At 43.4% G+C, this 17143-nt stretch overlaps 1 protein-coding gene across 13 annotated transcripts; it reads right to left on the reverse strand.

The window, feature by feature from the left end:
• Positions 1 to 131: 131 nt before the first annotated feature.
• On the reverse strand, positions 132 to 16618 carry LOC109883600 (phosphatidylinositol-binding clathrin assembly protein-like). Of its 13 annotated transcripts, none has more exons than XM_031808468.1 (20): positions 16307 to 16598; positions 15781 to 15898; positions 13660 to 13802; positions 13305 to 13380; positions 12986 to 13088; positions 12624 to 12717; positions 12389 to 12500; positions 12132 to 12238; positions 11118 to 11159; positions 9157 to 9242; positions 8671 to 8764; positions 8394 to 8527; positions 7974 to 8074; positions 5150 to 5281; positions 4977 to 5007; positions 4691 to 4829; positions 4308 to 4331; positions 4143 to 4199; positions 3725 to 3847; positions 132 to 3424 (listed from the first exon to the last, which is right to left on the reverse strand). In XM_031808468.1, the coding sequence occupies exons 2-20, from the start codon at positions 15860 to 15862 to the stop codon at positions 3392 to 3394; spliced, it is 1713 nt and encodes a 570-aa protein (XP_031664328.1). In that variant the 5' UTR covers positions 15863 to 15898; positions 16307 to 16598; the 3' UTR covers positions 132 to 3391. The 13 variants fall into 13 exon arrangements, with proteins under 13 accessions (XP_031664328.1, XP_031664318.1, XP_031664322.1 ...); XM_031808458.1 differs by having other exon boundaries at positions 15781 to 15994; XM_031808462.1 differs by lacking the exon at positions 16307 to 16598 and having other exon boundaries at positions 132 to 3406; positions 3725 to 3844; positions 15781 to 16262.
• Positions 16619 to 17143: the final 525 nt, after the last annotated feature.

Genomic DNA, 17143 nt, shown 5'->3' on the forward strand with positions numbered 1-17143 from the left:
TATTCGCTGTCAAGGTGATTACCTGTATATCCAATAGAAACATGCATTGCACATCTACCAACAAGCGGTCACTGATGAAAGGTACAATGACCAGGAAGATGAGGACCGCTGCAAAATAACAACAACCTGAGCAACATATGACATTTTATTCAATTGTCTTCCAAAAACAACCTCTGCATTTAAAAGAAAAACCAATTGTTTATAACAATGTAATTTAGCATTGACAATACAGTGTATTGTGTTATCAATCCATTTGATGTACTCAACAAAAACAAAAAAAAGGTATGGAGCCTCAGTTCCAAAAACAGGACATCCTGGACAATGCTTCGTTTCATCACAAGAAAAAAAGTTTTCAGATGGGCAATATGGAGTAGAACACAGTAACCAACAGATAGGTATACTGTGCTCATATTGTTAAATATGCATAAATGTACATTATACATCGCCAGAGTACATCGGGCAAAAAGTGACAATGCACGTTGACATCTTTCAGTGGCTAAAAGATCAGGGAGCGAGATTTTCCACTGCAAGCGCAAAGGAAGATGACCAATATTGGCAGAGAATGACATGATCCAATGGAAGAGGGACAAGACTGAACATACTTGGAGAAATCCTAAAAACTCAGAAGAAAAGAAAAAAGAGCAAGCGCTCAACAAATGTATTGAAAATAACAACGTTTTAACAAGGAGGGGTTTACAAGACTTGAATGTCTAGCTAGCTAGGTGATGCATAGCATTTATATTCATGTTTCACAAAATGTGTGGTCTCGTAACTGAATAGGTATTTGATAGGAGCTTTGAATTGCATTTCAAATGCAAAAAAAACTAATTATATCTGGTGGGACACACACATTTATGAACGCTAATGTTAAAAGAGGCAAGTCAAAATCTCATGGAGAAATTCCTAAACATTTGCAAACACACCGGTAAGTGAAATTTCACATATGATCATGCTCTTTACCGGGCACACAAGTCAATAGAAAAAGACAACACTAATCATGCAAGAAGAGACTTGTCGCTGAAATCAAATTCCTCCAAATTAGATATCAGCAATGTGACCGCGGAGAAAAAGCTGCGCTTGATGACTTTGGTGCAAAATGTTCCTGTTACGGAGAGGACAGTGTCCACTGCCACAATGAAGACACTCTTGGTAGACCAGTTGTGATACTGTTGAACCTAACACACACCACCCCCCCCCCCCCCCCCCCCCCCCCCCAATCAAGATATACACAAACATCACAGACGTACACCCCATGACACCGCCAAGCACAATGACCCGCACCACAGACACGGCAATAAACAACCCCCGTCTCCCAATGGGGCTATCACTTACAGAGTCAAAAAACATACAAGGTTACATACAGAGGACAGCGTAACAGTCAGAATTGGTCTATGGGACAGCGTGAACTTGCATAAAAGCATTCAATTGACACAGGTGACATTGAGACAGAATTACGTTTCAAAGAACATCTACAAAATGTAAGCCGGTCACAGGGCATCGGAATGCGGTAGTCTTGACAGAGCCCATGATTAGCAGAATGAGAGGCTCTATAGCAAATCTAACAGACGATCGACTTGTATTGAGACACGTTACGACACTCGACTACTCATGGCTAAATAGACACTACCAGATGGCCTGGATGGCTTCAGTGACCCCCACTGACCTCAGAGGACCAGAAGCTGGGAGGCCTCATTGAGGAACACTACCCTGTTTATCGCACTGGGAAGGGCATGGACATATAGAAACACAATAAATAGAAAAACAAGGATTTCCCCCAGCCCCTTTGACTGTACATCCCAGCAATGGTTTTAGTTTTGTGCAGTAAAACGCTCGCCCCCCTCCAGGGTTTGTGCTATATATGTCGTCTGTCTGTCACCGTTTACGCACATCGGGGAGTTTCTGGACAGACATGACCCTCGATCACATTTACAGATCTCTCTACTTTCCTCCTGGCTTGTCCTCTGCCCTCCGGCAAACAAAAAAAAATGTCCAGGACAGCAAGCTAGGGCTCTATCTGGGGCTGGAGTTAGAGCGTGGCAGATAGTTGCTGACTTACTGGAGCGATTGTCAGTTTCACGGTCTCGCGAAGCAGTCTCTCAGAAACGAGCTCCTCAACAACATTCTCCAAGGGTTGGTGGGGAGCTACACCGCAACACACTGCCACTCAGAAACACAACAATGACACATGCGACAACTCATTGGGCATCGACCTGGAGCGATACGAGAAGAAACACAAAGAACACTCTCCCAATGTTTACTCACTGACATTGGGGGGGGGGGGGGGGCAGGACCGTTACAAGGACAGTGTATCGGTTTCAAAGAGCAGAAGCGAAATCCGATGTCGGGAAGTTCCATGCTCCGTTGTGGTAGCTAAAGGAACTTGGATCACGTATTTTTTTTTAAACAACCTCAAATAGCACCGAGCAGAGTGAACAACGGGTGGGCACGCAGAACGTGTCATGACCTACGACGGTTCCGTATGAAATGAGTGGGCCGCCTTCATTTCTTTCATAGAGTACACCGTAGGTCTATGTTGGTATGGAGCACACCGTTTAAAAACAGAGCACAGTGGGCAGCCCTCGCCACGCAGATCATGGCTTTCACAGGAACCGAAGAAAACATGACACAATAGCGGTTGTACATTTAGATCAGAGTGCACCGCAAATGAACACACAGACAGATATACTGTACATGCACACGCGTACACAAACCATGTGTCTCCAAGCCATTTATCCAATACTATAACTGGTTGTGAAACAAAAAATGGAATGAATACGGAGTCGACTCCAAAATGTTTGGTGAACATCGATTGAAACGCATGAAAACAGTAGCTACCGCAACTGACATGAACATTGGGGAGAAAAGACGTAGGAGTGTTGTAGTGGTGTAGTGGTTTGTATGAGATCCTAATTGGACAATGCGTATGTACACCCGTGGCAAAGTTCACATTTGATTAAAGTGCGTGCAAACTATCAGAGAAAGAGATGTCCATTGACACTGACGGATGTGGGGGGGGGGGGGGGGGGTGATGGCAGTTGTCTAGAATTCACTGCAAAGGGGCCAAGCTCCAAACTGGAATGCAGCTGTCGTCATAGCATGGGTTCAAACAGGTGGGAACGATACCCATTCAAATGAGCAAATCAAATACAGAATGAATGTGAGCTGTGACTTGTCAAAGGACTTGGATGGGACTCTTATATCAGCCATGATGCAGAATGTAACAGAGGTTCCATCCCACAGGGAGGCCACTGAAAGAGCACCGACACCAGCACATCACCGGTCTGTCTCCACCACCGTCTTCTGCTCCTTTCTCTCTTCCACCTCGCGTTGCATTTGGTTCTGGATTGGTTCGTTTCTCTGCTTTTACTGTCATGGTAAGATGCTCCCAGTCCTACATGAAGTGCATCTGCATAGGAAAATAAGCCTGTTACGGTTTAATAATATCCGTCTAGTTTTAAAAAGGCTCGAGACTGGATTATAAATATCTCTGTAAAATAAAAACAGGTACTGTAATACCAAAGGTTTCATAGTAACAAGATCTTAAATATTTCCAGAACCTAGTGGTAAACAAACAGTAGTTAGCATTGACAAATTAAGTATTAAACCGTTAACATTATAAAGCAGCAAAGACAGCATTACAATTATGATTAACATACTTAGGAACTGATGCCTTGAATCATGATTCACATGCCAGAAGTGGTTGGGGAGTGGACAGTGGGATTACCTGGGCTCCTGGCATGGGAGCGAATGGATTGGTGTGCCGAAGGACAGGTTGGTTGTACATCATATGCTGTGGTGCCATCATAGGGACTCCACCCATCTGCCCCATTTGATGAGGAGGCATCTCCAACAGGGAGAGAGAGAGAGATGAAATGTAAACTGGGTATCAATGGTCTTGGTGTACAGATCCCCCCCCCCCCTTAGACCGGACCTTATATTGGAATTGTTATTTTATATTGTGTGACGTTTTATTCGATTTCTTCCTTGAGTTTATTCAGTAAATGTTTTCTTAACTCTATTTCTTGGTTAAGGGCTTCAGGGTGTGTAAGTAAGCATTTCAGGGTTTGACGCGTGACGACAAATACAATTTGATTTCACTGTTAGACCTGGGTACTGTACCACGGGTGCAGATCATTCCTTACCATTCCATAAACAGGCACTTGAGGTGTCGTCATAGGAAAAGCCACTGGAGCCGGAGCCTTACGGAGAGAAAGGGCGGAACGGAAAAATCAAAGACTAGTAGAGCACACTGAGAAATGGACTTGTGGAGGAATGCAGCGACTCCCTCTACAGAGTCACGTACTTACATAGCCAGTATAGATCATTCCATTCTGCAGCAGGGTTGAGGAAACGAGGAGGAGGGAACGAGGCAAATGAAGATAGGAATGGATGGTGGATAATTCAGTGGGAATTTTTCGAGAGAAGATGAAACGCGAAATGAGAAGAGGAGAGACAAATAATTAGAGTGCAAACAAATTCAAATAGACAAGAGGGCAAATGAGAATCACCAGCACCTGTGGAAGAGCCGCAATAACCCCTTCCAATTTTCGAAGATGTGATTTTCAGACAATCATATAGTTTTCTAATGTGTGCTACTAGTTTTCAAAAGGAAAAAGTACACTACCTTCTGCATTGCTGGCTTGTTCTCTGTATTATATTTGGTGAGCGTGACCAGGCGTGTATGTCTCACCATTTGTGGTATGGGCATAGGTTGAGGAGCCATGGGGGCATGATGGTTCCAGTTGGGGCTGGTGCACATGGTTTTGGACTGCCAGTGAGTCCCTCCTGTGGGCTTCTTCTCTACCAGCTGGGCCCACTGGGGCTCTGGCCTGATGGACAAACACAGGGTTCAAATACACCCACAGCATTAGAGCAAGACAGATTAGATCAGGATTCATAAATGCTCGGATGAATAGCTACATCTAAATATATTACTGTAGGTGCTCTCAGATCCTTTTAAAATATCATATACTCACTTTTTGGCTGGTGTTCCTCCGAACTGCAAGTCTGGAAAATGAGCGATTAAGATATGTTACATGTTCAGATGCGGTTACAGAGCATTACTGTGTATGACCATTTTATGACTACTGAAAAATATTATAATATGCAAAGCTACATGTAAAATAGGGGGAAAAAAAGAGAGACTCACTGCCAACAAGGTTGGCTAAGGAGGAGTCCAGGTCAGTGGGCATCATCTTCCCCCCAGATTGCAGTGGTATTCCAGGGCTGTGGATGTGTGTGGGCTGAGCTGGCTTCAACAGGTCCCCTGGGAGCCCAAAACCTGAGGACAGAGACATACAGGGAGCGAGAGTCAGGCTCCCGGTCTCACAGGGAGGGAGAGTCAGGCTCCCGGTAATGCGGAGTGATTAGTGCTTTTTGAGGTCAGTTCGGTTTCGGTTTGATTATTTAAAAAAGGAATCAAGGAAATGAAATAATGACAAAAATTATTTTAGAGCTTTCTACTGGAAATTCCAAACCCCAAAATAGTGAACATTCAATTGCCAAAACATTGAAAATATCCCATAGTCTCTGGCATGTCCACATTGGGTAGGCATCAATAGAAAAATTGCTATGAAATAATACAATATTTCCATTCTGTATATTACTTCATTTTCATGACTAATATTTTTTTATTCTGAACATCATCTCGGCTTAGGAAGTAGCAGCCAGCCAGCCAGCCCATCTAACACAGTGGTATTCAAAGTAGGGGTCACGACCCCAACTGCAGTGGGGTAGCCAAAATTAGGAACAAAAAAAATTAAGAGTACAGATTATTGTATGGGACGATATACAAATGTTTGAGGAAGATCATTTGAAAGATATAATTGTATTGAGTAAATGTCTTGATTGGTTTTATTTTCTTTTGACAAGAAAATTAAATTGATTGAAGGTCATTTGTTGATTTCAAAATCTAAATGTATCGATTTTAAGGTTGCATCATCGGATGTGGGGTGACTTCGAGTTGCAAGAAATTATTGGGGTGGGGGGGGAATAGGATCTCCGCTGAAAAGGCTTGAATACCACTGATCTAACGCCATCTCTGTGCTCCCCATACTGTACTGTCTTTAGTCATCCTATTTAGCTAGGCTAGCCTGCCTAAGTATGCTGCAGAGCTGTCTTACTAAATCACTTGACTAGTTATTCAAGGTAGATAACGCATACTTTCACGAACTGTCTCTATTCCTCTCTGTCGTTGTGTTGTGTACGTTCCTCTCTCATGCGGTCTGTGTGAATCCTAATTTACCAGGCAGAAAAGTGTATCAGTCTCTGTCTGAGCCGGAAACGACAGGCGCAATGGATTATGGCAATTGTCGTTAATTACCACACTTTTGGCGCTGAAATATGTTGAATATTTGTTTCGTGAAAACTACAACTCCCTTCATCGCACGTAGTTCTTGACATTATTTCTCTCGGGAATGATTTGATTTCTCTCTAGAGAAATCCGCGCACTGGGCTCACAAATAAAACACAACTCAATGGAATTCAAGTAATAGTACTGACATCGGTCAATTAGTTGTTTAACAGACCTGCCAACCCTGTCCAACTTTTTAGAGTACCAGACGCGTGCGGCAAATTGGAGATTCAATGTATAATTCTAGTGCATTTTTAAAAGCATTGCCTCTATAGCTAATACCGGACACTCATTGGGTAGGCATCATCTCGCAGTCTTCTAAACTGCCGACTCCATTTAATTTATTTTTTATTATACTTTTATAATGCATTTTGTGACGTGGATCATAATTACAGTCTATCCGATTGCGTGATCCTCGTAATGTTGTGGAAAATACAACTAACGGGACGCAGAATTAAAATGTATATCACACTCGCACAAATGCGACCATGTATTTTGTCGTATTTGTATTGATTTTCTTTCACTAGCAAATGCGAGTGAACTGCTGGCCCTTTAGAGCCCACTGAATGTCCAGCTTATGTTCGCTAACTTTAGCTTTACCTTTCCACAACACACGGAATCGAAAAGGGATTCGACAGCTGACAGTCGGCAAACTCAGCATCACAACAAACAGGAGAGGCAGACACGGGGTAGCTATGACGAATAAGGATGTATTAATCTCCATGTCCGTTGACACAAACTCTGTACATGTGTGTTGCAGCTCGAGAATCGGGATGTTAGATTTACTCAGTGGATTTATGTTTTTATTGAAATATATATTTTTTTTAAATCAGGCCCTATTCATTTATGCATACTTTTCACTCAGATCTCATGGACAGAGAATTGCTTAGTTGGTACGCTAAATGCTTGCATGTTGGCAGGTCTGGTTAATAACCCCAACTAACAAACATAAATGGTTAATCGCTCAGCACTCCCTGGGTCACACAGGGAGAGAGAGTCAAAGTCAGTCTCAGGTCACAGAGAGACAGACTGCAGGTTACACAGGGAGAGAGAGTCAAAGTCAGTCTCAGGTCACAGAGAGACAGACTGCAGGTTACACAGGGAGAGAGCGAATCAGGCAATAACCCTAGCCCCAGGCATATTGTAATGCTATTTCAGTCCTGTCAGCTGTCCAGTAGAGTGATTACAAGCCATAAATATATGAGTGTGAGAGAGAGAGAGAGAGTGAGAGAGAGAGAGAGAGAGAGAGAGAGAGAGAGAGAGAGAGAGAGAGAGAGAGAGAGAGAGAGAGAGAGAGAGAGAGAGAGAGAGAGAGTGTGAGAGAGAGAGAGAGAGTGAGAGTGTGAGAGAGAGAGAGAGTGAGAGAGAGAGAGAGAGAATCCAGCAGGGATAGGTATCGTAGCAAGGAAGAGGAGAGGAAAACATTGCATTGGGGACAACTGGACATTTAATTTCTTCCAATAAAGGTTGGGGTTGACATCAATTAATATCTGCAGTGACTGATTACTGTCCATCACAATATGCTCAACGTATCTGCCTTCATTTTAAATACAATACTAGTCTTCAAGAGTATAGTGTGTGTGTGTGCGCATGTGTCAGTATGTGTTTTTGTGTCCCTCACCTCCCCAGGCGTTGTTGTTAGACGGCACAGTGTGTGTGGTCTGGATATTCGGGTTGAAGGTGGGCTGGAGGTTGAACAAGTCACTGGTGAGATTTGGCACGCTGGGGAAACAAGAGCAGAGAGAGACAGGTAAAAATCATAGCAGAGCAGACCCCTTCAGGCCACAGGGCAGAGGGGAAGAGAGTTACAGCGGCCAGGACCAACCACTTGGAACACTGCCATTCAGCCATCCATTTTAACGTGGCTCACAGATCCTTTCCACTAATAACCCAACTAATATACTGTGAAGTGATTTAACCACCTGCCATTTTAAAATAAGATACATACAGGTTATATTATACAAACTGAACAACCTGTGAAATATACCCATAGGTATTAACTCAAAGCACAAGGATTATCAGACCGTAGGGTCTGCCTTACTTATTTGTAACGGATACAACAGATGAGTTGGAGAAGAGGTCTGTGACCCCACTGCTGCCGTTGGCACTGCCCACTGACTGGGAGCTGGGAGAGACGGTCGGCGTCTGCACGTCAATCACCTTGGCTCCCTCGTCCTGCCCGGGACAAACACATCAAGTCAAGCCGCCAAAAAGTGACAGTACAACAGGGTTGAGAAAATAATATATATTCAGACTCATTCATACAGTAGCGCATCGACATTGTAATGAGAAGTTGCTGAACAGTGACCCTGTCTGACCTTCAGCCTGTTCTCGTCCTCCTTCTCGTCCATGCGGCTGAGGGAGATTCCAGTGCTGGACAGTGACGACACAGCACTGGACAAGGTGTTAGCTCTGGAGAGACCACACAGCGTTTATCAGTGACCACCACGTACACTTCACTGTCACACAAGGCCATTCTGGGACTGACCACTGATTAATAATTAGAATTTTTTTTGGCGAACGTTTCTGACTCTTGTCATTTAGTAGACAGGTCTGACACACAAACACATTAAAACAATCCCAAATCCAGGATAAATGAGGCCGCATTGCCGCTGTAGTCCAGATGACATACTAGCTAAGGGTGGAACACTGGCACAGCATCATTTGCACATTCGTCCTCATATCTATCAAAGCTTTAGTGAGTGACAAATGTTCTGAAATGCCTGCTTCAGTCTAAATGCCTCTTTCAGACACAAAGCCTGAAACATTAGCATCTGTGTGTGTGCGTGTGTCTGTTTGGTTACCTGGTGGCTGTGGAGAGCTCCTTGATTTTCCTCCCCTCCAGAGAGGCCAAATGCTGCTCCAAAGCTTCCAGGAGGCTGCTAGGGGCCTGGGGGGGGGGGGGCATGGGGAAACATTAATGCACCAAGTGAGGATAGCACTGTGTAGAACAATTGGGAAAACAATCACGCGTGAGCACACACTGGCGTACAGGCACACAGACATTTGGCACCGGCGCAAGCGCACAGACACAAGCCCGCACACACAGCGGCACATTGTCCTAAGCTTTATTCATGTTCAGTCTAGTCTCCATATTTGCAGGTATTTTACGTAAGACAATACATCTGGTATAATTAGGTTTGGCTCCAAGCCAGACATGCACAGATCAGTCCTCTCTCATGCAAGCAAGTACACAGGCCTGGGAGGTCATTTGTACAGTGTGTCGGCTCCTGTGGGGTTCAGAACACATCACATCGTCTGTTGGCATATGGAAAGGAGCTTAGAAGCCCATTCACAGGTGTGTATAAATGCTCTCACACACACACACACATCCCAGTGCATAAATTGTGAGTTAACCAATGGATTCCGTTTCCTATAATCATTTGGGTAACTATTCATTCATGAATATCAAATTTCATAAATGTATTTTACAGGTTAGAGTAGAAATTCTACTAGCAGACGGTCAAATTTGGTCATTAGCTTTAGTGTCTAGTTCAAAAAGGTTTGGAAGCCGAACGAGTTAACTCACAGAAAGGCAAAACGTCTGATGAAAATGAGGTACACGCACTTGGGAAATGAACTTTGTATTTTATAAAGACATACAAAATGATGGTTAAATAAACCAAGGATCAGTGAATTCAATTCCCCACACGTGATACCCATGTTTCAACCCAACATTTGCGTTTCATTACAGAATGCAATCTTAACACGTGCAGTAACTTGCAAAAATAAGAATTTCCATATACTTATTTTGGGGGAATAAGAGAGAATAATGAGAATTCTGGATATCCTTCTTCTGAGAAATCTAGAATATACTAAAAGTTTCAAATAAGCTGAAAAAAAATAATCTACAGCTTAGTAAAGACATGGGTTACTATTTAGTTGAACAGGGATACAGAAGATCTTCATAAGCACTGCAAACATGACATAATTGACAGAAACATTTGTTCATGTTTATTGTGGAGGGAAACACCATTAGTGTCATTGAAGAAAGCTTCAACCAGTGTTTGTAGCATCACGTCAGATGTTACGCAAGTGCTTAGGATTGCATTATGTATACCATTCAAGTAATATTTGCAGAAACCTATTTGGTAGAAACCATTCACTGCTCTCCCCACAGCTATTTTGATGGGACATCTTTTCCGGGAAAAAAATATATACAAATAGTGTTCATTTTGAAGCAACGCAAAGTTAAACTGCGAGAGAAATCAAGAGCTTGAACTCTATCAAGAGACGTCATCCCTTAACGTACAAAAGGCTTATATGGGCCTGACACAAGCACCATACGCCCACCTTCCTTTCCTCAAAATGCACATAAAGGATCGGTCTACCTAAAAATCTGAAGAGGTGCCTGACTTTTCAGCGCCATTTCAAAATCAAACAAAAAAAAATTATATATATGTTTTTTGTGGGTTAACTTTCAAAAACTACGACTCAACTATACAAGCGACTCAACTATACAAAAAACTCAAGTCTAAGTAAAGACAAAGGATCAGTCTACCTAAAAATCTGCCGAAAGACATAAGACGGTGTTTTGCACAATCTCCAAAATGAGGAAACGAAATATGGGGCAGCAGAATCCAAGGTTCACATATTAGGAACCCATTTTTTGGAAGTAGGCCCTCTCTACCCTAGAGCTCAGAGAGAGGGCGGTAAAATCAGGTAGAAAAGGAGGGGGCGGTTGGAAGCCTGTAGGGTGAGTAGGGAATGGGAGCGTTCAGAATGGAGCTACATGGGAGATATTGAGATGAAATGCACCACTGACCTGTGTGAGATCGGGGATGTCACCCTGATCAATTCCAACTTGCTGTGTCACAAAAAAAGGGGGGGGGGGGGGGGCAAACAAAAACCAAACATAAACAAACGAACACAACCACAGAATTAAAAAAAGGGGGAGGGGTAGGTGTGTGGAGGAGGGAGAAAGAAGAATCAAACCAAAGAATCCATTACTCCATGCAGTGACTAGAAACAAAAACAACAAGACAACAGGCAGGGGAATTGGCATGCCCACACACGCACTGACACACATACGCACTCACAGGATCTGAAGACTTGGGTTTGAAATGAATGTTTACACACTGAAATGCCACTGACAGGTGTGCCGGGTACATTGGGCTGTAATACTCATGTGACTGCAAGGTGAGAAACATCCAAAACAACAGCAACACACAACTAATGTTGACTTTGAACAACAACAACAAAAAAAAAGGCTGGGGAACAAATGACAAACACATTGTTAGACGAGTAAATGAAATGGGCCCTTAAAGTCAACGTTAGTCCGTTTTTGGATAGAAACACACCCCCATCACCCCAAACCTTCCTCCAAATAGTTACCAAATCAGTAAAGACAGCAAGAACGCCTTTCAATAAAAGAATGCACGAGAAATGAGAAAACTACAGAGGGATACGGATTATCTTTGCAATAGGGCCTTGTGAATTGCGAGTAGTACTTTACGTGGATAACAGCAGACATTCATCATTGAAAAAGAGAGAAAGGGAAGGAAAGAGTAAGGGGGGGGGGGACCTCTTGCTAAGACATGCAACGCAGGCATCAGAACAGGCAGCACATGGAGGGGCCTTCACCTTGAGCTTTTCAGGCTCACTAATAGGCTAACCTCTGCATTCATGACCAGCATTAGCCTCCACCACACGGCAACAGAGAGAGCGAGAGAGAGAAAGGGGGAGAGGAGCAGAGGTCCGGGAGAAGAGCCCCACCTTCTTGCTGGATCTATCTGACACCTTCCTTTCCTCAAAACAAGTGGAAAAGGGAAAACATTACCTCTGCAACTTTGAGAAACTCTGACAGCTTGGTCATTCTGTTCAGAAACGTCTTATAAATCTCCAGGGCGTCTTTGCATTGGTTCTTCTTCATATCAAAATATTTCTCTTTAGGGTACAAAAAAAAGAAGATAGGTTAACTGAAAAAAGAAAAGCAAAAGGACTTGGGCTATTTATTTTATATAGCGTACACTTACAAACAGCATAGTGGCATCATAGCAGCACCATAGTTACCTAACAGATATAGAGTGTACTTACCCAGCATGTTGATGACTCCTTCATTGTACGCGGCAAAGAGGCGGATGGAGTCTTTGAAGAGCAGCATGAAGGCGCTGTTGATGACGCCATTGGTCAGTTCGTTAGAGTTAGCCTGGGAAAACAACAGATCGAGAGACCACACATTGAAAGTTCATGCAGACAGCTCACGGTCATCACGTTGCCCGTGTTCATTTAAGGACCACCAACGCCAAGACCATGTACCCCTGCAGCCTACCTGAAAGTCCAGCAGTGCATCCAGCTGATTCTGAATGATCGGTAGAGTCTTGATCAGCTTCTCAACCGTCATGGTGCGCATCACACCGTCGACCCTGTCGACAAGAGGCACGGAGGACCGCTTTAACAGGGCAAGCGACGGACAAAACACGAACAGATAAAGCATCTCTGTGTCAATCATGCTGAAACTCAATATAAAAAAGGCACACCATTTCCAAAGTGGCTGCTGAAATGAGTTGGCCAGTTGAGCGGAGTTACCGTGACTCTATTTAAGACCCGCCTCCACTGATGTAGCTTACTGATGCATCTTAGTGTGACACAGGGGAGGTGTTCTACGCCTAGCCACAAACAGGACATCCTTACCCTCTCTTCATCTTGGTGAAGTCCACAGCCACCAGTCTGTAGGACATGGCCTTCTCATTCAGATACCTGCTGTAGCGTCTGATGAACGTTGACATGTCATAACCTGGCAGAGAGGGAGCACTTGTATTACTATGCGTGTAAGTTGTAGCTGGTGGCTTACAGAGCCAAACCTCTGCAACGCGTTCAGAATGACGGTTTGAGCTTTTGAACTGGGGCATTTTTTGTTCATGCATTGCGCGTTTCTATATGTTGTTTTGTACCTGTGATTTATGTACAGTGTGGCGTGGAATTGCTTCCATGGACAAATTCCCAACAGTACCTTGTAATGCTCCCTTATCCAAGAAGTTGTTCAGGTTAAAAAGTGTGTTTCTGGACGCCAGATACTGGATTAATCGCTGGTGAAACAAAGAGAGAGAGAGCGAGAGAGGCAGCGTGGTCATAACCAGTAAGAAGAAAGATTAAAATCAGTGAACAACATCTAATAATACACTGCAACCCATTTAACAGATTATTTTATCTGAAGTGACTTAGTCGTGCGTGCATACATTTTCTTTGTACGGGTGGTCCCGTGAATTGAACCCACTGTTCTGGCGCTACGAGCGCCATGCTCTGCCAGCTGAGCGACAAGAGGACCACTTTTAACAGTGAAGCCAGTCTGTCAGCGGGTGACTCACCTCGTTGCCGTACATCATGAGGTGGTGCGTGGTGACGAGGGCCTTGAACACCACCACCCAGCTGTTGTTGGCCGTCCTCTCAAACAACGTGTCAGCCAGGTGGGGGACACTCACGTTCAGCTCGTTGGTGCAGTGGATCAGGTCTGCCGACGACACAGAATGGTGACATTAGAAAAATGTGATAGTGCTTAAGAAGTGCTGTACTCTACTATACACTGAGGCTGATCAACTCGCACACAGCGCCCGCTTCACTGAAGACGACGTGGGCGATGAAACTACGGGAAACCATTCATTCCCAATGGAAGCGAAGTGGGCGGAGGCCCATTTTGACAACGCGAGCATGGGCGACAGACGTGAACAGGGTGGGACCAGAGTCGGGGAAGCTGAACTTCATGCAAACACTCTGCGACGTTGATGAGCTAGACCAATCGAAGCTCACTATGGCTTGCCCCCCCCCGCCGGATAGGCTGCTGATACCTAGCACTACCCAGCTTGCTTGCACCCACACAAGGGCAAAGCTGGCGTGGTGAGGCTGAATACAAGTGTTAGTGAAAACATATTGTCATGCTGAAAATTCCTAGCAGCAGTTGGAATCTCTGCTCGGCCCCCTCACACCCTTCAAAAAGAGACATTCTTTTACTAGTGAATTAACTCTCATTTATTATGCCTTAAATTACAGCGACTAAGCCTGCAATTAACATTTCAAATTGGAAATCTGATTGTAAATAAGACAGTCATAAACAAAATAAACCTCATGATTTGTCTTCAGTGCTTCAAGACATGTCACTGTAGGAGAAGTCTAAGCTTATGCTAAACCTTAAAAGGGAACATAAAGGAAACATAAACGGAATATCAAGGCATCCGGGATAATCCAGAGGAATTACACTCTTTAAATAACTAAATTGCAGTCGGGTACCACATTTTTAAATCACATTTGAAATTCTTCCCAAATGCCACTCAGAGAAATGGCAGTTTTATATGACTACAAGATTTTAGCTTATGTAATTCCACTCTGCGTGACTCTAAAGTGACTAAAATGTTCACAATTGGATTACTTTGGATAAAAGGTTGGGCAAAGAATTGTACATTTAAAACATTCCTTCCCCAGAAAATAATCAAACTGGCAAACTGAGACCCAACGAGCCTACCTTGTTTCACTGAACCAATAACCCTCTGGGTCTATGGCATTTGTTGCAGCCCAGAACCGGACTGATTGATCTTAATTGATTGACTGGACACAATGTTGACTGTGTCATGTCATCATTTGGGTATAAAGCCAAAGCAGTGTCTAAACCATCAGTAGTTAAACGTGGAGAAAACACTTTCGACCCAATAATTGCTCCAGTTCCACAATCCCACACACAGATCAACACACACGTTGAGATCAAGATGGTCTATGACACTGCTGCCACTGAACAAATATGAATGACCCATGGACACCAGCTCATCACAAACTGAAGTAGCTGAGCAAACTCAAAGGCTACATACACCACAATATACTAAGGTTTTAATCCTAAATTAGACACATTTTCATCTAGAACTCAGTACGAAATTAAGAAATGGTTTGCAATAGGTAGACTGACTCCAATTGTGCTTCTTTAAACCTACGCTGCCATGAACATTTTCATAGCCTATAAAAAGGGAAATTTACAAAATTATTACTGCATACAATGATGAACAAAGTGTAGTAGGCTATGTGAGTATTTGTATCTGATTTGCTTGCTGTTTGGGGTTTTAGGATGGGTCTCTCTCTGTACAGCACTTTCTGACATCTGCTGATATAAAAAAGGGCTTTATAAATACATTTGATTGATTGATTTTCTTGTATGACACTCAGTAATAATAATAATAATAATAATATTTGTCTCGTCGTGTTCAGGCTACAACACGATCGACAACGTAGGATAATGACACTGTATGATAATGATTGACTACTGAGCTGCTGAAGCCTATGATGCGCAATTATTCATAGCCCAATAGAATCATTTCGATAAACCCTTGGCCATACCAAACATGAAGTACATAACGACAAATAAAGGTCGTCTTGAATATTCAATGTAACCAATGTTTTTGTCGCTAACATGTAGCAACGGCGGTGCACTGGTGGTGTACTTAACCTACAGTCAAGGTGTTTCTTCTTGGGTCCGCTGACTTCATGCGTCGTGGCCTTGCAGACGGCTTTGCTTATAGCGGATCCGGTCATGCTGTGCTGAGCCGCAGCGATCCGGTCCGTGATAGACTGTCCAGACATATTCCAGAAGCAGTGATTGGGGAATCAGAAATCAAATTGTCTTCAGCTGTGATAGAGAGGGTGCCCTCTAAACAAACTGCCCGTCTGAAAACAAAAACGTACACTGACGCGAATCCGATGGGAGAATTCATACGGCGGCCAAATAAAATTGACGGCTACATTCGGTCAACGAAATGGCAATCCAATTGTCCTCACAAATACAAATAGAAAAACCTAAACCAAACGACCCACACCAATATCAGCTCAGAATGTTTCGTTCGGAGGTCGCGATGCTACAATATATCCGCGTAATAGCTTTCCAATGGTGATTCCGGTTAGAGTGTACAGCCGCAACAGTAGCCTGCATGAATACAATTGAGCATCAGGAGAGAGACAATCATTGATTAGTTAGCCTACCAATCCTCGGCCGGTGATCACGCGACGTTCTCTCTGGTTATGATTGGGGCTAGACTAATTTTGAAGACGTTACAAAATAGCATATGAATGTATTTTCTCTCAAGCTCCCCTCTGTTCGTATCGAGGTCTTGTAGCAGTGACTCCTCCTAGTTTTTCCATGTCCTTTAATTGACGTGCTCCATATGGTTTATTCTGAATGCATTTAATCTTTTTACAAATGTTTTTTTTTGTTAGGTAGTCGATTATTCATTTTTTTTTCTCACTTAAACTTCATGTGTAAAATGGCAGTGTAGCCTATGAATCAGGTGACTTAGAAAGGGGTTGATTGGGCAACACAGAAAGGGTCCGGGGAGGGCATCTTAAAGCGGAACACCGCAACTGAATATTAGGCAGCTGCTTCTTGATTTGAAGTGGATGGAATCTGTCCGACTCTGCAGTACTGTCCAATCAGATCCAGACACATCTGAAGACAACCCCCTGGGTTAGTATGCTATTGATGTTAATACCATTGTCATTGGACTATAACAACAACCTTTCACAAAGCACCAGCTTCTCAGTTTCCTGCAGCTCTCTATAGGAATGTAGGACATACAGTACATGTAATGTCTAGGCATATTGTCCCAAATGTGACTCTACTCGGCCTGCAAGTGAGATAAAATCCCTAATATGAGTCAGATTTGGCATTGAGATGTCTTCCTCTATTTTACAAATGCCTTACAGGATGTATATGCCTTTTTATAGGCTACCAACTGTATGAAAAGGTTTGAAATTCACTGGTTCTCCTCCCTTTCTGGTCCTGGGATCAACTCATGGTGGAGGATGCAGATTAGGATGAGA

This window comes from Oncorhynchus kisutch, linkage group LG28 (genome assembly GCF_002021735.2).
Source record: "Oncorhynchus kisutch isolate 150728-3 linkage group LG28, Okis_V2, whole genome shotgun sequence".
NCBI classification, from domain to species: Eukaryota; Metazoa; Chordata; class Actinopteri; order Salmoniformes; family Salmonidae; genus Oncorhynchus; species Oncorhynchus kisutch.

Excerpts from the sequence above, each read along its gene's own strand:
- LOC109883600 (XM_031808458.1), bottom strand. The coding sequence starts at position 15,910 with ATGTCTGGACAGTCTATCACGGACCGGATCGCTGCGGCTCAGCACAGC. Across the intron at positions 13,089-13,304 it reads GGATAAGGGAGCATTACAAG|GTTATGACATGTCAACGTTC; the intron begins GTACTGTTGGGA and ends CCTCTCTGCCAG. Across the intron at positions 11,160-12,131 it reads AGTTTCTCAAAGTTGCAGAG|CAAGTTGGAATTGATCAGGG; the intron begins GTAATGTTTTCC and ends TTTGTGACACAG.